The sequence below is a fragment of the Amblyomma mixtum genome, chromosome 10, assembly GCF_055824585.1.
Source record: "Amblyomma mixtum isolate Tamu chromosome 10, ASM5582458v1, whole genome shotgun sequence".
Taxonomy (NCBI): domain Eukaryota; kingdom Metazoa; phylum Arthropoda; class Arachnida; order Ixodida; family Ixodidae; genus Amblyomma; species Amblyomma mixtum.
In genome coordinates this window covers 56,833,109-56,849,384 of record NC_143021.1, presented here as the reverse complement: position 1 = coordinate 56,849,384, position 16,276 = coordinate 56,833,109, and the positions used below count along the sequence as shown (strand labels likewise).

Here is a 16,276-nt window from a genome sequence, read left to right as displayed (position 1 = left end):
CAAACAATCGATCGTTGGCAGCAGTATGATAAGATAGCCGAGCGTCTAGCAGGGCGTCGTTCGAGTGTTGTGTTGCACCGTCGATTGATTGCTTTCGACCAATGCTAACAATCAGTGATTAACACGCGCTGCTTGAGCGAATGTCATTGGATTATTAACAATCAGGCGTATGGGAGCAGTGTTTGTTTCCTTAAAGTTACCCTCAGTACTAATATAAAAATATGACTGATACACTGGTGCCCTTACAAGGGAGCTTGGCATGAATTCGCGTCGCTGTGTGGCTTAGAATCACGGTACTTGCCCGAGTCAGATAAATAAATAAAAAATTAGCTATGAGAAGACTGCAATTTCCAGTGCAGACTGCTAACAAAGCCATAAGGCGTGCCTTGACTACTGCTATTTCACCATGGGGCCCGTCAAACTCGACGATGGCTGCCTGAATGAGCATTTTGCGCCTCACTAAGCTAATTATGTTTATATTTGTTCTCTTATGCTCATTACTTGTTGAGCCAGATAACCAAAATAAACAATGCAACCACATGAATGTGCTTTGGCGTGCAAGCTGCTAACAGTGGCTGTCAGTTTTCGTGTTGACTACTGCTATTGCACCAACACTGGCTATGACAAGACTGCAATTTCCAGTGCAGACTGCTAACAGAGCCATAAAGCGTGCCTTGACTACTGCTATTTCACCACGGGGCCCGCCAAACTCGACGGTGGCTGCCTGAATGAGCATTTTGAGGCCGCCAGCAATAACCAGAGTTAACAATTGTGCTTGAATTCAGATATACCAGCATTTAAACGTGTTTTATGCCACTTCTTGAATCGAGCACAATGTGTCCAGGACGTTGCTTATAAGAATTGAGCTTTTATTTTATTGTAAGGAATACGCCATGAATCAAACTGCTTATTTATATGAGATCACAAAATGAACAAGGGAGGGGAAAACCTCAGGTTGCTGGAGCCAACGTTTCGGCAAGGGGACTTGTCCCCTTGTCGAAACGTTGGCTCCAGCAACCTGAGGTTTTCCCCTCCCTTGTTCATTTTGTGATCGCCAAGGACCATCTACCGCACCCTCTCTCTATTTATATGAGAGGTCACGGAATGGATGGTTGGCTGTTGCGAACCCACCGGCATAGTTTTGGTAGTCCTAATGAGGGCTATTCTTTCATTAATGAGAAGCCGTTATGCTTGTCGAGTGGCTCAATGCCAGAGAACTCGCAGTCGGAGTCGCTTTCTTCAGTGTCATCTTCACCCAGCTGGATGATGATGGGTTGAACATGCTCACTCCCAGATGTGTCAAGTCTGAACTTTGCCTCCAAGTCCAATACGTGCTGAATGCTCTTCCACCAATCTTCCGCCGTTACGTGCTTGATTTTCTCCCTCAAGATGGCATCGACCGTGCACAGCTTGAAGTCTCTGTTGTCCGCAGCGATGCCATTTTTAACCTTGGCCCACACAAGCTCAATAGGATTGAATTCGCAGTGGTACGGCGGGAGCCTGAGTACAATGCAACCGGCCCTTACAGCTGCATTGTCTACGATGTGGCTCAGAAAGCGTGGCTTAATTACAGATGCCACCAGCTCAAGCAGCTGCTTCTTTATCATCCTTTCACCGTATGTGATGTTCTTGCTTTTGAGCCACTCCTGTATCGTTTCCTTCTTCCAGGCCGTCGTCGGCAATTTCTCTTCTCGGCGGCTATGGTAAGGTGCGTTGTCTAAAACAATGACGCTACCAGCTGGCAACTTCTGCAGAACGTCATTAAACCAGCTCTCAAAGCGATTGCCGTCCATTTCCTCGTGGTAGTCGCCTGTCTTTTTTTCCTCGGAATACATCCAAGCAGCCGTCGACGAAGCCATCCTCGCTGCCGATGTGCGTGACGATCAGGCGCTGACCTTTCCCAGAAGGTTTTTGAGACCTGTCGTCAGGCCGTTTGGTCGAGCGAACAGGCGTCCGCGCTTCTGCACCACGGTGTCTGTCCACACGATCGACCGAGTGTGTCCCGCCGTCACCCATGTCTCGTCGAGGTAAAAGATCTTTCGGCCTTCCGCCCGGTAGCGCTCCACGTCACGGAGGTAGCGATTCCGCCAATCGGTGATGTCATCCCGGTCGATCAGCAGCGAGTTTTGGCTTCTCTTTTCGTGCTTGAAGCCGATCTCGGTAAGCAGGCGACGCACAGTATACCGCCCCAATGATGGGAGTTCCATACGCTCCGAGAACTCGGTAGTTATCTTCTCGACCGTTGGTATCTCGTTGCGGCGAAAGAAATCGTGCACACATGACCTCAGCGCGCACAACGTGAAGCTGTCAAACTTCGCGCTGCGTCTTCTGTTCTCCGCATTGCGTGGGCGCTTTCGCGACGGCGTCGTCAGTTTGCCACCCGAAAAATGCGAAGCTTTAACTTCCTCCCTCACCCTGAACACGGTCCTTTCGCTGACACCGAGCATGTCGGCGACAAACTTACTCGTGTCCTCAACACTGCGTTCAGGCTCCCTGTTACGCCAAAACGTGTAGCAGTTGAAGATCATGTTGCGTGAATCGCTGTTCAGGATGTGGCCGCTCTTGTTCTTGCCGAGGCTCCTTGGTGGTGTGGTCATCGATGCGACACAAGGCTCGTTCGGCAACAAAGGACAGCGTTCCGATGTCACCTCGCTGGGCTCCATGGCGGAAAAGAATGCCATGCGCGAACGCACGAGATTGCAGGTTCGCAACCGCAAAAAAAAGTACCAAATACAAAATAAGCCTAACATTAAAAAATAACCTTGTGAAAAAACACAAAAAGTATATATGAAGCATGCTGTTGAGCCAGACTGCTGTATAATTACACGCCCGGTGCCGTCGATCTTGCTCAGTAGCAGACGACACACAGCGTTGTAGAAGGCACGGAGTTTTTTCTCTCGCGATCGGACATGTGCTGTAGCATTTCCATCATTATAGTTTTACCAAACCACTCATCAAAATGCAGAAATCTTATTTATGCGAGAAATACGCGTTTTAGAAGCAGTCACAATTTTTTGAGCGGGACTATTTCTTTAGTCGCGGAGGCAATTGGCTGCTGCGCTTCGGTCATCTGGGCGGGGCCTCTCCTGTCTTCTAAAGTTGTACCCGACTATAGTGTTTTTTACAGCATAAGTTAAAGTTAGTGGGCGCCATAGAAAAGTTGCGACGTAAGTAACCGAGAGTATCGTTAGCGTTACTTGTGACATAGTCCACGTGAGCTTGTCAGGAAAGGTTACTGCAAATATGCAGACCAAGGTACTTGTATGTGGAAATATGGGTTAAAGGAGTATCAAATAGTAAATAGTCACAGGATACTTGAGTAGGTGAGTGGCAGGAAATTCACATAAACTTGCATTTAGTTACATTCAGCTTCATTAGCCAAGTGTTACTCCAAGAGGAAATCTGATTAAGGTCCGACTGTAGGTTAAGGCGGTCAGCAGAGATTTTAATTTGACGGCAAATAACACAATCATCAGCAAAGGGTTTTATGGAAGAAGAAATGTTATTAGGTAAGTCGTTAATATAGATTAGATAGAGCAACGGTTCCAGCACTGATCCCTGTGGAACACCAGAGGCTACACCGCAAGGATCAGTGCTATGGCCGTTAGCAGTTACAAATTGTGTGCGGTTAGACAAGAAGCATTCAATCCATTTTAAGACGGATCAATGTTCAGTCCGCTTAGTTTCAGAAGTAGTAAACTATGGCAAACAGTATCGAAAGAATTGGCGAAATCAATGAAAATGCAGTCAATAAATAAGTTAGAATCAAGAGCTGAAAACGCATTAGCATCACTTTCGTCGTCTGGACGTTTGAAGCGGTAACGATGAAATGAACAGTTTGAGAAATTATCGGAAACCAAAGCTGCAAGCTGTATAGTAAACATGGGGCTTTTACAATCATTCATCATGTCAACCAATTCAATGCCCGACAAAAGGAAATCGATACTGGCTACTAGATACTAGCATCATTTTCTTCATGAACAAAGATATCTCATTGCAGTCGAAGCGGCACCTTTCTATAAATCTAGTCGGCGCCCGTCTTCCTTTTCGAGATATAAAGCGGGTGTTCTTCCGTTTCGCTGACAAATCTGAAAGGAAAAACTAAAGCTATTATCGTTGCGCAGTCACCTACCTTGTTGGACAGCAACAATCCATTGGTGAAGATCGCGGCTCCCAGAGGACTCTGAGCGCCATTCACCACCTCCCTGCCGGGGAGATAGGTGAACATTAATTGTGCACTGCACGCGACACTTCATTTGCATAAAGGTTAAAACAGACGCTTGGGCATTTGGTATGACATTTTCGTAAAGAACAGCACGAACTTGGACGAGGGTTCAAGGAAGACACAAAAGACGGGTGCTCTCTTGCAACAGAAATTTCATTGCTTGAACACTGGAAACAATTATGTGGCCACCAAACACTAAAAAGAAAACATGCACATTCAATCATGACTCTGAAGGAGCCTATCTCTATGTCTCTTGCATGCGGCTAAAAAGTGCAAATGAAATTGCCAAAGAGGGGCTGCTGACAGAAGTTTGTGCTGACTGGGCGATTTGTTCGGGTTCAATAACTCCACGCGTTAGCTGATTTTTGTGCTTACTTATCACCTTAGTTTTCTTGAAGTCCGGCTGGCTATTCTCGCTCTCACGATCTATGAATTGAAGGCCTAGATGCCCTTTCACGGTTTTATGCAAGTTGGTGCTGTGTTCTGTGAGGCGTTCTTTTAGGCATCAGCCCGTCTGGCCTACATATTGCTTGCCGCATGATGGTGGGATGACATAGACAGCACCTTCTTGGCAAGCCACGAAACAGTTCTCGTGAGTAGCCGTACATTGTTGCGTGTCATACTGCGAGTTAATTTTGTTGCATATCTTAATTACATTTTCAGGAGCCGAGAGGGGGCGCTGCAAGCGTTCGTCACGAGCGGACGTGCGATTCATGGGCTCCGTTGACAATCTTCGATTGCGGCGGATTAGAATAATGGATCACCGTATATTTACCATCCACGAGTTGCCATCAACGCCTGACATGGCCTGGTACCACCAGTGAGCCTGTGAGTGCCACATTTTCGGCGCTAAAGACTGTCTGACTTCTCATCACCCCGTGAGGAGCGCTAACCCTAACGGCCGAGGGGTTGGGGTGCCTTATCGGCGCGGAGACGCCGGTGCGCCCGCGGATGCGCGGCATAGCGTTCGCGCAACGCGGGTCTAACGACGCTCGCCGGTGAGTGCTTCCGCTTCATTCAGGACTACCACGACCACGATGAATTCTCTAAGAGGCTACGACCCGACGGAGATGGACTTCAGTCATGTACCAACATCCCAGCAGCAGCTGATGCCACCGCAGGATCTCCCGAAGGATGACAACAGCCATGGCTGGAACATATGGTCCCGGCGCAAGAACGACACAGCGGCGCAAGCTAAATCCACACCTCGAAAGCAAGAACCGGAGAAGAAAGAACGCCGAGAGCCTCCTGCACCGAGACCTCCGCGTCTACCGAGTCTTAGGAATTTTCCATACAAAGTCATCATCCGACCTAAAACCACGGTGGATCTACAATCTGTGGCTCCAGGCTCCTACGATCTCGAATTAGGGATCCAAGCAGCCCTCAACACCCCTCTACAAGAAAAGCCAACGCTGCGCGTTGTTAGCCAGCAGAACATTATAATGGCGTGTACTCACTGTGAGGAAGACGCGTTCCGTCTCGCCAAGCTTAATTGTCTGCACCTCGACGGCAAGAGTATGACGGTCACAGCCTACGTTGCCTTGGGAGAGGATGTTTGCAGGGGTTAGTACATAATATCAAGCCTGAAGTGAGTGATGACTCTATCTTCCAAGCCGTCTCCTCACCCAGCCATACAATCCTGGGAGCGCGCCGACTGGGCAAGACTACGTCGGCAGTCATCGTCTTCGCCGGGCAGAAGGTTCCCTTCACGGTCATCTACGGGTGGTCAGAGCGCCGCTGCCACATATACCGGAAAACGAGGGCGGCTTGTATCAACTGTGGAACGCCAGGTCACCGAGCAGACGTCTGCCCGAAACCCAAGGGTGCTGCTTGCCAAACCTCTGGAACACCGAGTCCAGATGAGACGCACGAGTGCACACCCGTCTGCGCGCTGTGCAAGGTCCTACACAAGACTTATGCAAGAGACTGCAAGGAGAAATTCCAGAGACCGCTGAACAAGAACGCTAGTACCGCGTCATCAAACGCGGCATCAACAACGAAACTTGAAGATTTAGAAGGCAGGAGCAGGCCGAGGCAGAAGAGGCAGCCTGCACAGCGACGGCGAGGAGCGTCGTCATCAGTCTCCCATTCTCGTTCCGCCTCTCGCGGCCGTTCGAGCTCAAGACGCCGGGCAACAGGCTCCAACTAGAACGCCAGTCACGTGAGGCGGGTAAAGAACAAGGGAAGGAGAACCTCATCAAGCCCACCGCGGCGCTGAAGAAGACGTCCTCGGGTCAGCTTTTAATTCGAAGGTGAGCTTTGCAGAGTGGCCTCCCCTCCCGTCGTCCTCCCTTCAGAATAACACGGAGAAGGCAGCACTCAAAAAAGAGATAGAAGGTCTGAAAAAACAAGTGAGCGCTTTAAAAATCCAAAACCAAGAGCTTAAGCGCGCAACTACTAACGCAATAACGGCGGTAACTCAGCCGACTCCAGAAAACCAAAAACAGCAGGTAGTACCTAGCTCCCAGCCTGCCTTAGGCGAGGTCTACCAACAAATCATTCAAGAACTGAGGTCCTTCAAGGAGGAGTTTCAAGCTTTTCCAATCTACGTGAACGCCCAATTACAAGAAATTCGAGAGCAGATTGCAAACAACCGACGATACACGGAGACGGCAATTTCTGCACTTCGGAAGGAACATGCGTATAAAAGACATAAGTCAAACTTCGCTCGTACAATACTCGTGGACGAGCCATCCGATACGGATTCAACATGCCAGCCAAACTTAGAGTAAAGATCTGGCAGTGGAACTGCCGGGGATACAGGAGAAAGCAGGCTGCTCTTAATCTCCTTCTATCTCAGGAATCTGACCCACCGGCAGCTATCCTAATTCAAGAACCCCACCTAATGCCTATTAAACTCCAAGACTATGTGACTTATCAGCACGACCAGTTAACTGCCACGTTAGTGCACAAACTATACACTGCCATATTGCATTATTCTTTCGAGCTGGACATTACGCACTGCTATATCACTATTCTTCCTCTCCTTTCTCCTATTCTTGCACCCTACTTAAAGATAACTTTTGACAAATCGCTTGAAGAATCCTGCCTTCCAGATGACTGGAAAATTGCAAGTGTTGTGCCAATCTACAAATCTGGCCCTCGCAACACTGTATCAAATTACAGACCGGTATCTCTAACTTCAGTTGCGTGCAAGACACTCGAACATATTTTGTTCACCAGTATAGCAGCACATATGGACGCATATTCATTGTTTAATCCTCGTCAGCATGGTTTTCGAAGGGGCCTATCTTGTACTACGCAGCTGACTGAATTTGCGCACGATCTGGCTGAGGCACTGGACAGGCGACTTAGCGTGGACTGCGTGTTTTTCGACTTTAAAAAGGTGTTTGATACCGTGACACATTCTTTACTAATTCAAAAAATGTCTTTTTACAATATTAGCCCTCAAGTGATATCATGGGTAAAAGATTACGTATGTTTACGGCAGCAGTTTGTGGTTATGAATGGCGCTGAGTCTCAAGGAGTGCAGGTTGTGTCTGGTGTTCCCCAGGTCTCCGTGTTGGGACCACTATTGTTCCTGCTCTACGTGAATGACATTGGTGACGGAATAGTATCTCAAATGCGGTTATTTGCGGATGACTGCGTTCTTTATAGTGTTGTCACTAGTGATCGAGATGTGGAAATTTTCCAAGAAAATTTGAACATAATCTCAGAGTGGTGCGTTAAATGGAATATGAATTTGAATTTGTCCAAGACTGTCCATATGAAGTTTACAAGAAAGAAAAACCCTGGTGTGTATTCATATGTTATTAGGAACACAATGTTAGAACAGGTATTCGAATTTAAATATCTAGGCGTTTATTTTACTCCTGATTTGAGCTGGTGCCGTCACGTCGATTATATCTCTGCTAAAGCATGCAGAAACATGGGATTTCTTCGCCGAAATGCGAGCACTTTTCCACTGTCATGTCGTGACATTTTATTCAAGACTTATGTCAGGTCGGTTCTGGACTACCCGTGCACTGTCTGGGACCCGCCTACTGCTAGAGATAAAGATAAGTTGGAGAGGGTGCAGAACATTGCCTCTCGTTTCGTGTCTGGCACGCGCGGGGCTCGTTACAGTGCATCGCGTACGAAGGATGCACTCAAGTGGTAATTGCTTGACACGCGCCGAAAGAAGTTGCGTCTCAAGCTGTTTCATGCTATTTATTATTCAACTGTTCGGGTTGAACGCGAAAGGTATGTGCTGGAGCCTTTTTATAGATCCAACCGTGTGGACCATGTTTTTAAAGTCCGCGAATTCGCGGCAAAAACTGAATTGTTTAAAATGTCTTTTTTTTTTTCGAAAACCATTAGAGAATGGAACAGACTACCGAGCGATATTGTGAGTGTGACATCAAATGATGCGTTCTTTAGTCCTTTAATGATGTGATGCGATTGTGATGTGTTCTTTTGAAGTGAGATGTACATGGTGAACGCTTTATGCTTGTGACTCTGCCTGCGAGCGGAGGTGTCATGTGTGCTTCTTTGTTATACATTGCCCCCCCCCCCCCCACTGTAATGCCACGGCGCTGTGGGTTCCTTACTAAATAAATAAAATAAACAAAGAGGAGCGGCAAGAGCGCATATATTGAATGTCTACAGCCCTCCAAAAGACAGGCACGCAAAATCGGGTTCCCTCATAAAGAAATTTCTCACCAGAGCGGGCCATCCCCCTGCGTGATTGGGGGCGACTTCAACGCACCACACCCTTCATGGGGCTACCCGGCGGCGACACCAAAAGGCAGAAAACTGGAAGAAGTAGTGACGCAAGAAGGGTTATCGATTCTCACCGATCCCACTTGCCCTACGAGGCTGGGAAACAGCGTCAGTAGAGATACATGTCCTGATCTGACGTTCACCAAGAACATACAAAACGCCATTTGGAAGAATACCGAACAGCACCTGGGAAGCGATCACTTCATACTTTATCTGGAGATAAGCACAAACGCGTGCAAGCGCTAAATAGGTATCGCAAGAGTTACGAACTGGGACAGGTAGAGAAAGGCCCAGGCATCTACTGCAAACCCTATTACCGACCTAGAGGAATGGGTTAAAGATGAGGTGCACTCTTTGAAAGCCTTTACGAAAGAGATCTGCATGACAGAAGGTTGCCCAGCGGTCGATCCGCACCTTCTACATTTATGGGAAGCGAGGCACTCTTTGACAAAAAGATGGCGCAGAAAACGGCTTAGCCGCAATTCAAGAAAAAAATAGAGGAGATAAACAAAAAGACAGAATCCTATGCCACATCCTTAACCAGACAGAACTAGAATTCGCTGTGCGATGGTATTCAGGGGAAGCTAGGTGTGTCAAAGACTTGGAAGCTCCTACGTGTCCTAATCGACCCCAGCAGCAGCAAGTCGACCACTAAAGACAGGATCACGAAGATCGTACACACCACCCGGGGTACGGACACAGAGTTGATGGAAAAGCTCAAGACCAGGTATCTGTGCACGGACCAAGTCGTGGAACAGCTAGAGTATTCCGGGCTGCCAAATCCCAAGCTGGACATCCCACTCACGAAAGAAGAAATCAAAGCAGAAATCGCTGCCATGAGAAAAAAATGCATCTCCAGGTCCAGATCAAATAAAAGCGAAGCTCTTATTTAACATCAGCGATGACACCATCACCTCGCTGGTGGAATGCTTCAACGAACAGCATTGAGCTACAGGAACGTTCCCAATATTCTGGAAGACAGCCGAGGTTCGGTTCATTCCGAAGCCGAACAAACCCCGTAAACTGGATAGTCTAAGACCGATATCGCTTACCTCGTGTTTGGGGAAGCTCATAGAGAGGGTCATCAACACGAGACTGAGTAGATACTTAGAAGAAACCAGCCTCCTACTCAATACTCAATTCGGCTTTCGCCCTCACCTATCGACACAGGACGCCCTCTTGTACCTGTACAAAGACCTACTTGAAACACCTCCTAAGTCGCAGACAAGGGCCATCCTGGCACTTGATTTGAAAGGAGCGTTCGATAACGTTCAACATAAAAACATCCTGCAAAGTCTTGCCGATACCAACTATGGCGCAAGAACTTACAACTATATGAAAAACTTCTTATCAACCAGGCAAGCCACAATAAACTTCGGTGGAATAAAATCTGATCTCATCACTCTAGGCCCGAGAGGAGCTCCGCAAGGGGCGGTACTGTCACCCCTCTCGTTCAATTTGGCTATGAAAGATCTACCAGGCCTTCTTTCCGAAATCCCCGGCATCAAGCATACACAGTATGCGGATGATGTCACTGTCTGGTGCAACTCGGGGTGTGACGCCGAGATCGAGGAGCGTCTTCAAGCAGCAGCCGACACGGTGGACCGGTACGCCAGGGAGAGAGGCCTCCAGTGTGCGCCGGAAAAGTCCGAGTTGCTAATCCTGAAGAACCCGAGGACACCCCTAGCACAGAACATCTCGGTGTATATAGAGAACCATCCAGTACAGAAAACCACGGAGATCAAGAACCTAGGGCAGTATATCCGGCAGGGGCTACAGAACACCACCACTATGAAGAAGCTTACAACATCCACCGAGCAAATCCTCCGGATGATACATCGTATCCGAAATAAACACCATGGCATGAAGGAAAGGGACACCATCCGCTTAGTGCAAGCTTTCGTGATCTCTCGGATAATGTACGGGACGGCATACCTTAACATCTCCAGGTCGGTAATTGAAAAGTTGGAGGTACTCATCAGGAAAGCCTACAAGACGGCACTGGGGCTACCGAACTCCTCGCCAACGGCAAAGCTCATGGCTCTAGAAGTACATAATACCCTCAAAGAGATGTGGGAAGCACAATGGCTCTCACAACTCAATAGGCTCGCACTTACAAAGCCCGGCAGAGAACTGCTCGAAAAAATCCATGTTAACCATGCCCTATACAATTGACCAAAGAGAAGAGGTCCCACGCGATGTGAGAAGACGCATCAACGTGCACCCCATTCCGTGGAATATGCATCCCGCATATAACATCGAGAGGAGGAAAGCAAGAGGTGAAGCCCTGCGGAAGAAATGGGACAAGCAAATTAACACCCTTTACGTGGACGCAGCAGGACCAAAGAATGGAGTCATGACTATAGTGGTCTCAACGCCTTCAGGGTCGATGGTGAACTGCGCCTCGGTGAAAACATCTAACCCCACTCACGCAGAGGAGGCAGCTATTGCATTAGCTGTAGCATCTAACCCCAACGCCGTTGTGCTCACTGATTCTCAGAACGCCTGTCGCAACTTCAATAACGGATTAATTCACAAGTCAGGGTTGTCGTTATTGACTAAGCATCCACCCAACCAAGTCTCAGTCATCTGGCTCCCCGGTCACCTGGTACTACCAGGAGGAAACGAAGCCGCCCACAGGCATGCCCGAGCTCTTCTATACCGGGCGTCTCCCCCTGATGACCTTGAAGGGTGCCGCGACCTAATAGGTTTAGCAGTGTATGCTGACAATCTCGCGCCATACAGAACAGCCAGAAAGGAGTACCCAACACCACACAAATCCCTCAATAAGTTAGAAGAGAACACCCTTAGGAGACTACAAACCAACACATACCCAACACTAGCTAAATTACACCAGTGGTACCCTGCACTATACTCTCCGCAGTGTCCACATTGTGGAGAGGTAGCTAACGTCTACCATATGGTGTGGGCATGCCAATATAATCCCTTAATTGACCCATTCCTAACCCCTCGGAGGAGCAGTGGGAGGCTATTCTGCTCAGCGATGATCCTGAGCGTCAGCACTGGCTCGTGGGGAGGGCCAGCGCAGCAGCAGCAGCCAGTGGACTACCGGGCTAGGCGGCCCACCCACATGTTCTGAGAATATTGAAGAAATAAAGATGTTCGTATCAATCAATCAGGAGCCGAGAAGACAACCCTTACTCCTGCACGCTTACCAATATTCGTCAGCTTTTTTCCTGCCTATGTGTGAAATGATGAATGTAGGGCACTACGGGGGTCTTTTCTCTTTTCTTCTTAACCGATTCAGCCAGCTTTCGCTTCTCGTTCAAACTTCGGAGAATGTCTTCTGCTATAAAAATAAGCAGTTCTTCGCAGAAAATAAATGGTGAATTGCCTCAAAATCAGGCCATCAGATTTCTTGACCTGAACCTAAGCTTTAAGAAGAACCGCACTAGCTGGTCACACGCACTGCGTGGCAACAAACCACAGCTCCCTTTTTCTTCGGGTCATTCTAAACTGGTAAAATGTTCCGTCACCAAGTCGTACTTCACCAATGCATTCAGTTAATCTCGCATTCACTCAGTACAAGACAGTTAAAACCATCATACCGATTGCCTCTTGATGGCTGGTTATCCCAAACAGCTGCTTATCACTAAAACACAATCCATTCTTCGAAGTTTGAACGAAAAAGTAAAGCTGGCTGATTCCGTTAACAAGAAAGAAAGAAAACACCACCGTGGTCTCCTACATTTATCGTTTCTCACGTAGGCTGAAAAAGATTGGTAAGCATGCAGAAGTTGCGGTTGTCTTCTCGGCTCTCGAAAACCTACGCAATATATGCAAAAATGTTAACTCGCAGTATGTCCCGCAAGAATATACGACTAATCACGAGAACTGTTTCGTGGTTTGCCAAAAAGGTGTTGTCTATGTCCTCCAACTATCATGCGGCACGCAATATGTTGGCCAGACGGGCAGGTGCCTAAACGAACGTCTCAAAAAACACAACAATGTACATAACATCGTGAAAGGACGTCCAGGCATTCATTGCAGAGATTGTGAGAGCGACAATTGCAAGCTCGAATTCAAGGAGGAAGAGAGGAGGAGGAGGAGGAGGAGGATATAGAAGAGGAAAGGCAGGGAGGTTAACCGAAAGAATAATCGGTTTGCTACCCTACACGGGGGGAACGGGGTGAGGGATAAAAAAAGAAAGAGAAAGGAGAGTAACAGAAAATTGAAGTCACTATAAGACATCACTGTTCGTTAAAGTCACAGCCTATCGTGCAGGCCAGAAGTTCTCAAGAAGCGGAGCAGTGCCTTGCAGGCCTTCTCCGCCGACGACCGCCGCGGCCAGTGGCCGAGAATCCACTTGCGTGAAAGGGCGTGGATCTAGGCGCTCCAGCGCATGGCTGAGAGACTGCCTTTCGGTGGTGTAGGCAGGGCAGTCACAAAGAATGTGGGTTATGGTCTCGTCATGCCCGCAGATGGAACATGCAGGACTATCAGCCATACCGATTAAGAATGAGTAGTGGTTGGTGAAAGCTACACCAAGCCAGAGGCGACACAGCAAAGTGTCTTCTCGCCGTGGTAGGCCTGATGGTAGCCGGAGCTTCAAAGAAGGACGAAAGACGGGGAGGTTAACCAGTAGGTGAAACCAGTTTGCTATCCTGCACTCGGGGAAAGGGATGAGGAGATATAATGGTGATGGAAGAAAGGGAGAGGTGAGAAAAAGCAGAAGGCGAGAAGCCTGAGCTGCAGGCCCGGCACTCGCAAGAAACGCAGGAGGTGGAGGCAGGCCCTCACCGCCGACGATCTCCGCAGCCACTGTACAAGAATCTGGAACTCCGTAAGCGGGCGTAAAGCGGTGTGCTCCAGTACAAAGCGGAGAAACTGGAATCACTTCAAAATAAGGTAGCTAGGTTTATCACAGGGAAACACGCTCGCTACTCTAGCATTACCAATATTAAATCATCTCTATATTTAAGCTCACTTGAAAAGCGAAGATTTGGCACCCTGATATGTCACTTTCACAGGCTTTACCAGAAGCCTTCTCCGTTCATATAATCTCATATCAAGCCAGCATATGGCATTTTCCCCCGATGAGACCACTGCTTAAAAGTGCAACACAAGATCGCTCATACCAAATTGATGCGCCATTGTTCCTTGGCATTTACCATTGGAATAAGCTTCCTGCAGAAATCGTTTCCGAAAAAAAAATACGACGCATTTGTTACCAAGCTGAAGTGCTTACTCCATGCTTACTGATTCTTAATACACTGTTGTTATAATTGCATTTTGTCTCCTGCATTGTGGTCCACGTGTGTGTTTGTGTTCTCAAGCCTTTCTTTTACCCAGTTATGCTCCCTGTTTATTGGAGCGTGTTTGTTTATGCTTTTCAAATTTTCAGATTTCAAGTATCACTTTGTTATGTACTATTTATTTCATTTATTTATTTATTTATTTACAGAATACTGCAGACCCTATAGATGGGTCCAAGCAGGAGGGGCAAAAGCACAAAAAAAGAGACGCGGCAGATTGCATAGCATAAAACACACATAACAGTAATAGAAGATAGTAAAGAACAAGGGATAAACACAAAAAAAACAAGTCAGCAATTAACAACAAGTAATTTTGTTAATGGCATCGATGCTGTTTACAACCTCAGGCGGGAGTTCATTCCATTGAGTTATTGTGTGAGGAAAAAATGAGTATTTAAAAGCATTGATTCTAGCGCTGCAAGGTGTTAGTGATTCCGTGTGACGATGTGTTAGTCGCGTTGTGATCGGTTTAAGAAATAAATCTGGGCTCATGAAGAGTTTGTTATTTTTAAGTAGGAAAAGAAATTTCAATCGCTGAATTTTTCTTTGTGTTTGCAATGTCTGTATGTTGTTTTGTGCCATAAGAGTGGTTGGAGAGTCAGTAGAACGATATTTATTGAAGATGAATCTAACACACTTTCGCTGGATCATTTCCAGTGCCTCAATGTTATGTTTTGTGTAAGGGTCCCAGAAGGTGCATGCGTACTCAAGTTTCGGTCTGATGATGGAGGTGTAGGCTAGAAGCTTTGCACTAGAAGGGGCACCCTTTAATCTATGCCTAAGAAAGCAGTTTCCGAAAGGATGACGTACATATGTTCGTTACATGTTTGTTCCAGCTAAGTTTATTGGTTATAGTAACACCTAAGTATTTTTATTCGTTAACTACCTCAAGCGGATGATTTGGAAGGGCATACGGAAATGATAGGCTATTTTGTTTATTGGTCACTTTCATAAAGACTATTTTGTCATTGTTGAGCTCCATCTCCCATCGACTGCACCATGAGTGAATGTTGTGAAGGTTAGAATTAAGGATGACCTAGTCTTCGTAGGATCTGACTTCATGAAATAAAACACAATCATCAGCAAAAAGCCTGTTTTGCACTGGTTCACTAATTACATCCACAATGTCATTGATGTAGACCAAAAACAGTAATGGTCCAAGCACACTTCCTTGCGGCACGCCAGAAGTGACCGGAAGGTAATTGGAACAATGGGTATCAATACTGACGAACTGGGCGCGGTTAGAAAGGTAAGGAGAAACCCAGGAAATTATGAAAGAAGGAAGACCGATATTTTCAAGCTTATGTATTAGTTTGGCATGAGAAACAAGGTCAAACGCTTTCTTAAAATCTAGAAAAATGACGTCCATCTGCCCTGCTTTGTTTAGAATGTGAGCAAAACTATGTACAACAAAACTTAATTGAGTGACGGTCGAAAAGCCCTTTCTAAATCCATGCTGGTGTGACGATAGAATGTCTTTGTCATTTAAAAAGGAAGTTATATAAGTGGCTACAATGTGTTCGATTAGTTTACAAGAAGAAGATGTAAGTGATATCGGACGAAAATTAGTAACAGATGAGGCTGTACCTTTTTTCAGTATTGGCGCAATCCGCGCAACTCTCCAATCCGTGGGAACAGTGCCGGTTGATAGGCTGGCTTGAAAAATTATGGCTAGAAATTGGGATAAAAGTTCACTATAACGGCGCAAGAACCTATTTGGAATTCCGTCTGGACCAGGAGACACTTTTGTTTTCAGATTCAACAACATTGAAAACACACCTGCAGAAGATACAATGTTTGGTTCGGGATGACATGACACAGCAGGTTGACATAAGAGGGAATTGGATTTCGTGAAAACACTGTGGAAATATCTGTTAAAATGCCCAGCAATGCTTGATTTATCGGTGATAAGAACACCATTGTGCAGAATTTGGTCGACAGGTTTGTTTTTCCTGCAGAAGTGTCTCCAAAACTTCTACGCAGCATTCTGAATGAAGCTGAATGAAAATAATGTCGTTTTGATTGCCCCACAGCCTGTCGTAGAGCACCTTGC

General features: G+C 46.9%; 3 protein-coding genes across 8 annotated transcripts in view; all 3 read right to left on the bottom strand.

Annotated features, from left to right (window-relative positions):
* LOC149325860 (uncharacterized) overlaps positions 1-16,276 on the bottom strand; it is a 292,578-nt gene that overhangs the window by 69,822 nt on the left and 206,480 nt on the right. For all 6 annotated transcript variants that reach the window (XM_089563537.1, XM_089563535.1, XM_089563539.1 and 3 more), the window contains one exon: positions 4,133-4,205. In XM_089563537.1, coding sequence (XP_089419663.1) covers positions 4,133-4,205 — 73 coding nt within the window. The remainder of the gene's footprint in view (positions 1-4,132; positions 4,206-16,276) is intronic.
* On the bottom strand, positions 1,089-1,859 carry LOC149325862 (uncharacterized). The gene has a single exon (XM_089563366.1). The coding sequence runs from the start codon at positions 1,857-1,859 to the stop codon at positions 1,161-1,163; it is 699 nt and encodes a 232-aa protein (XP_089419492.1). The 3' UTR covers positions 1,089-1,160.
* Positions 1,863-4,123, bottom strand: LOC149325861 (uncharacterized). The gene has a single exon (XM_089563540.1). The coding sequence runs from the start codon at positions 2,748-2,750 to the stop codon at positions 1,884-1,886; it is 867 nt and encodes a 288-aa protein (XP_089419666.1). The 5' UTR covers positions 2,751-4,123; the 3' UTR covers positions 1,863-1,883.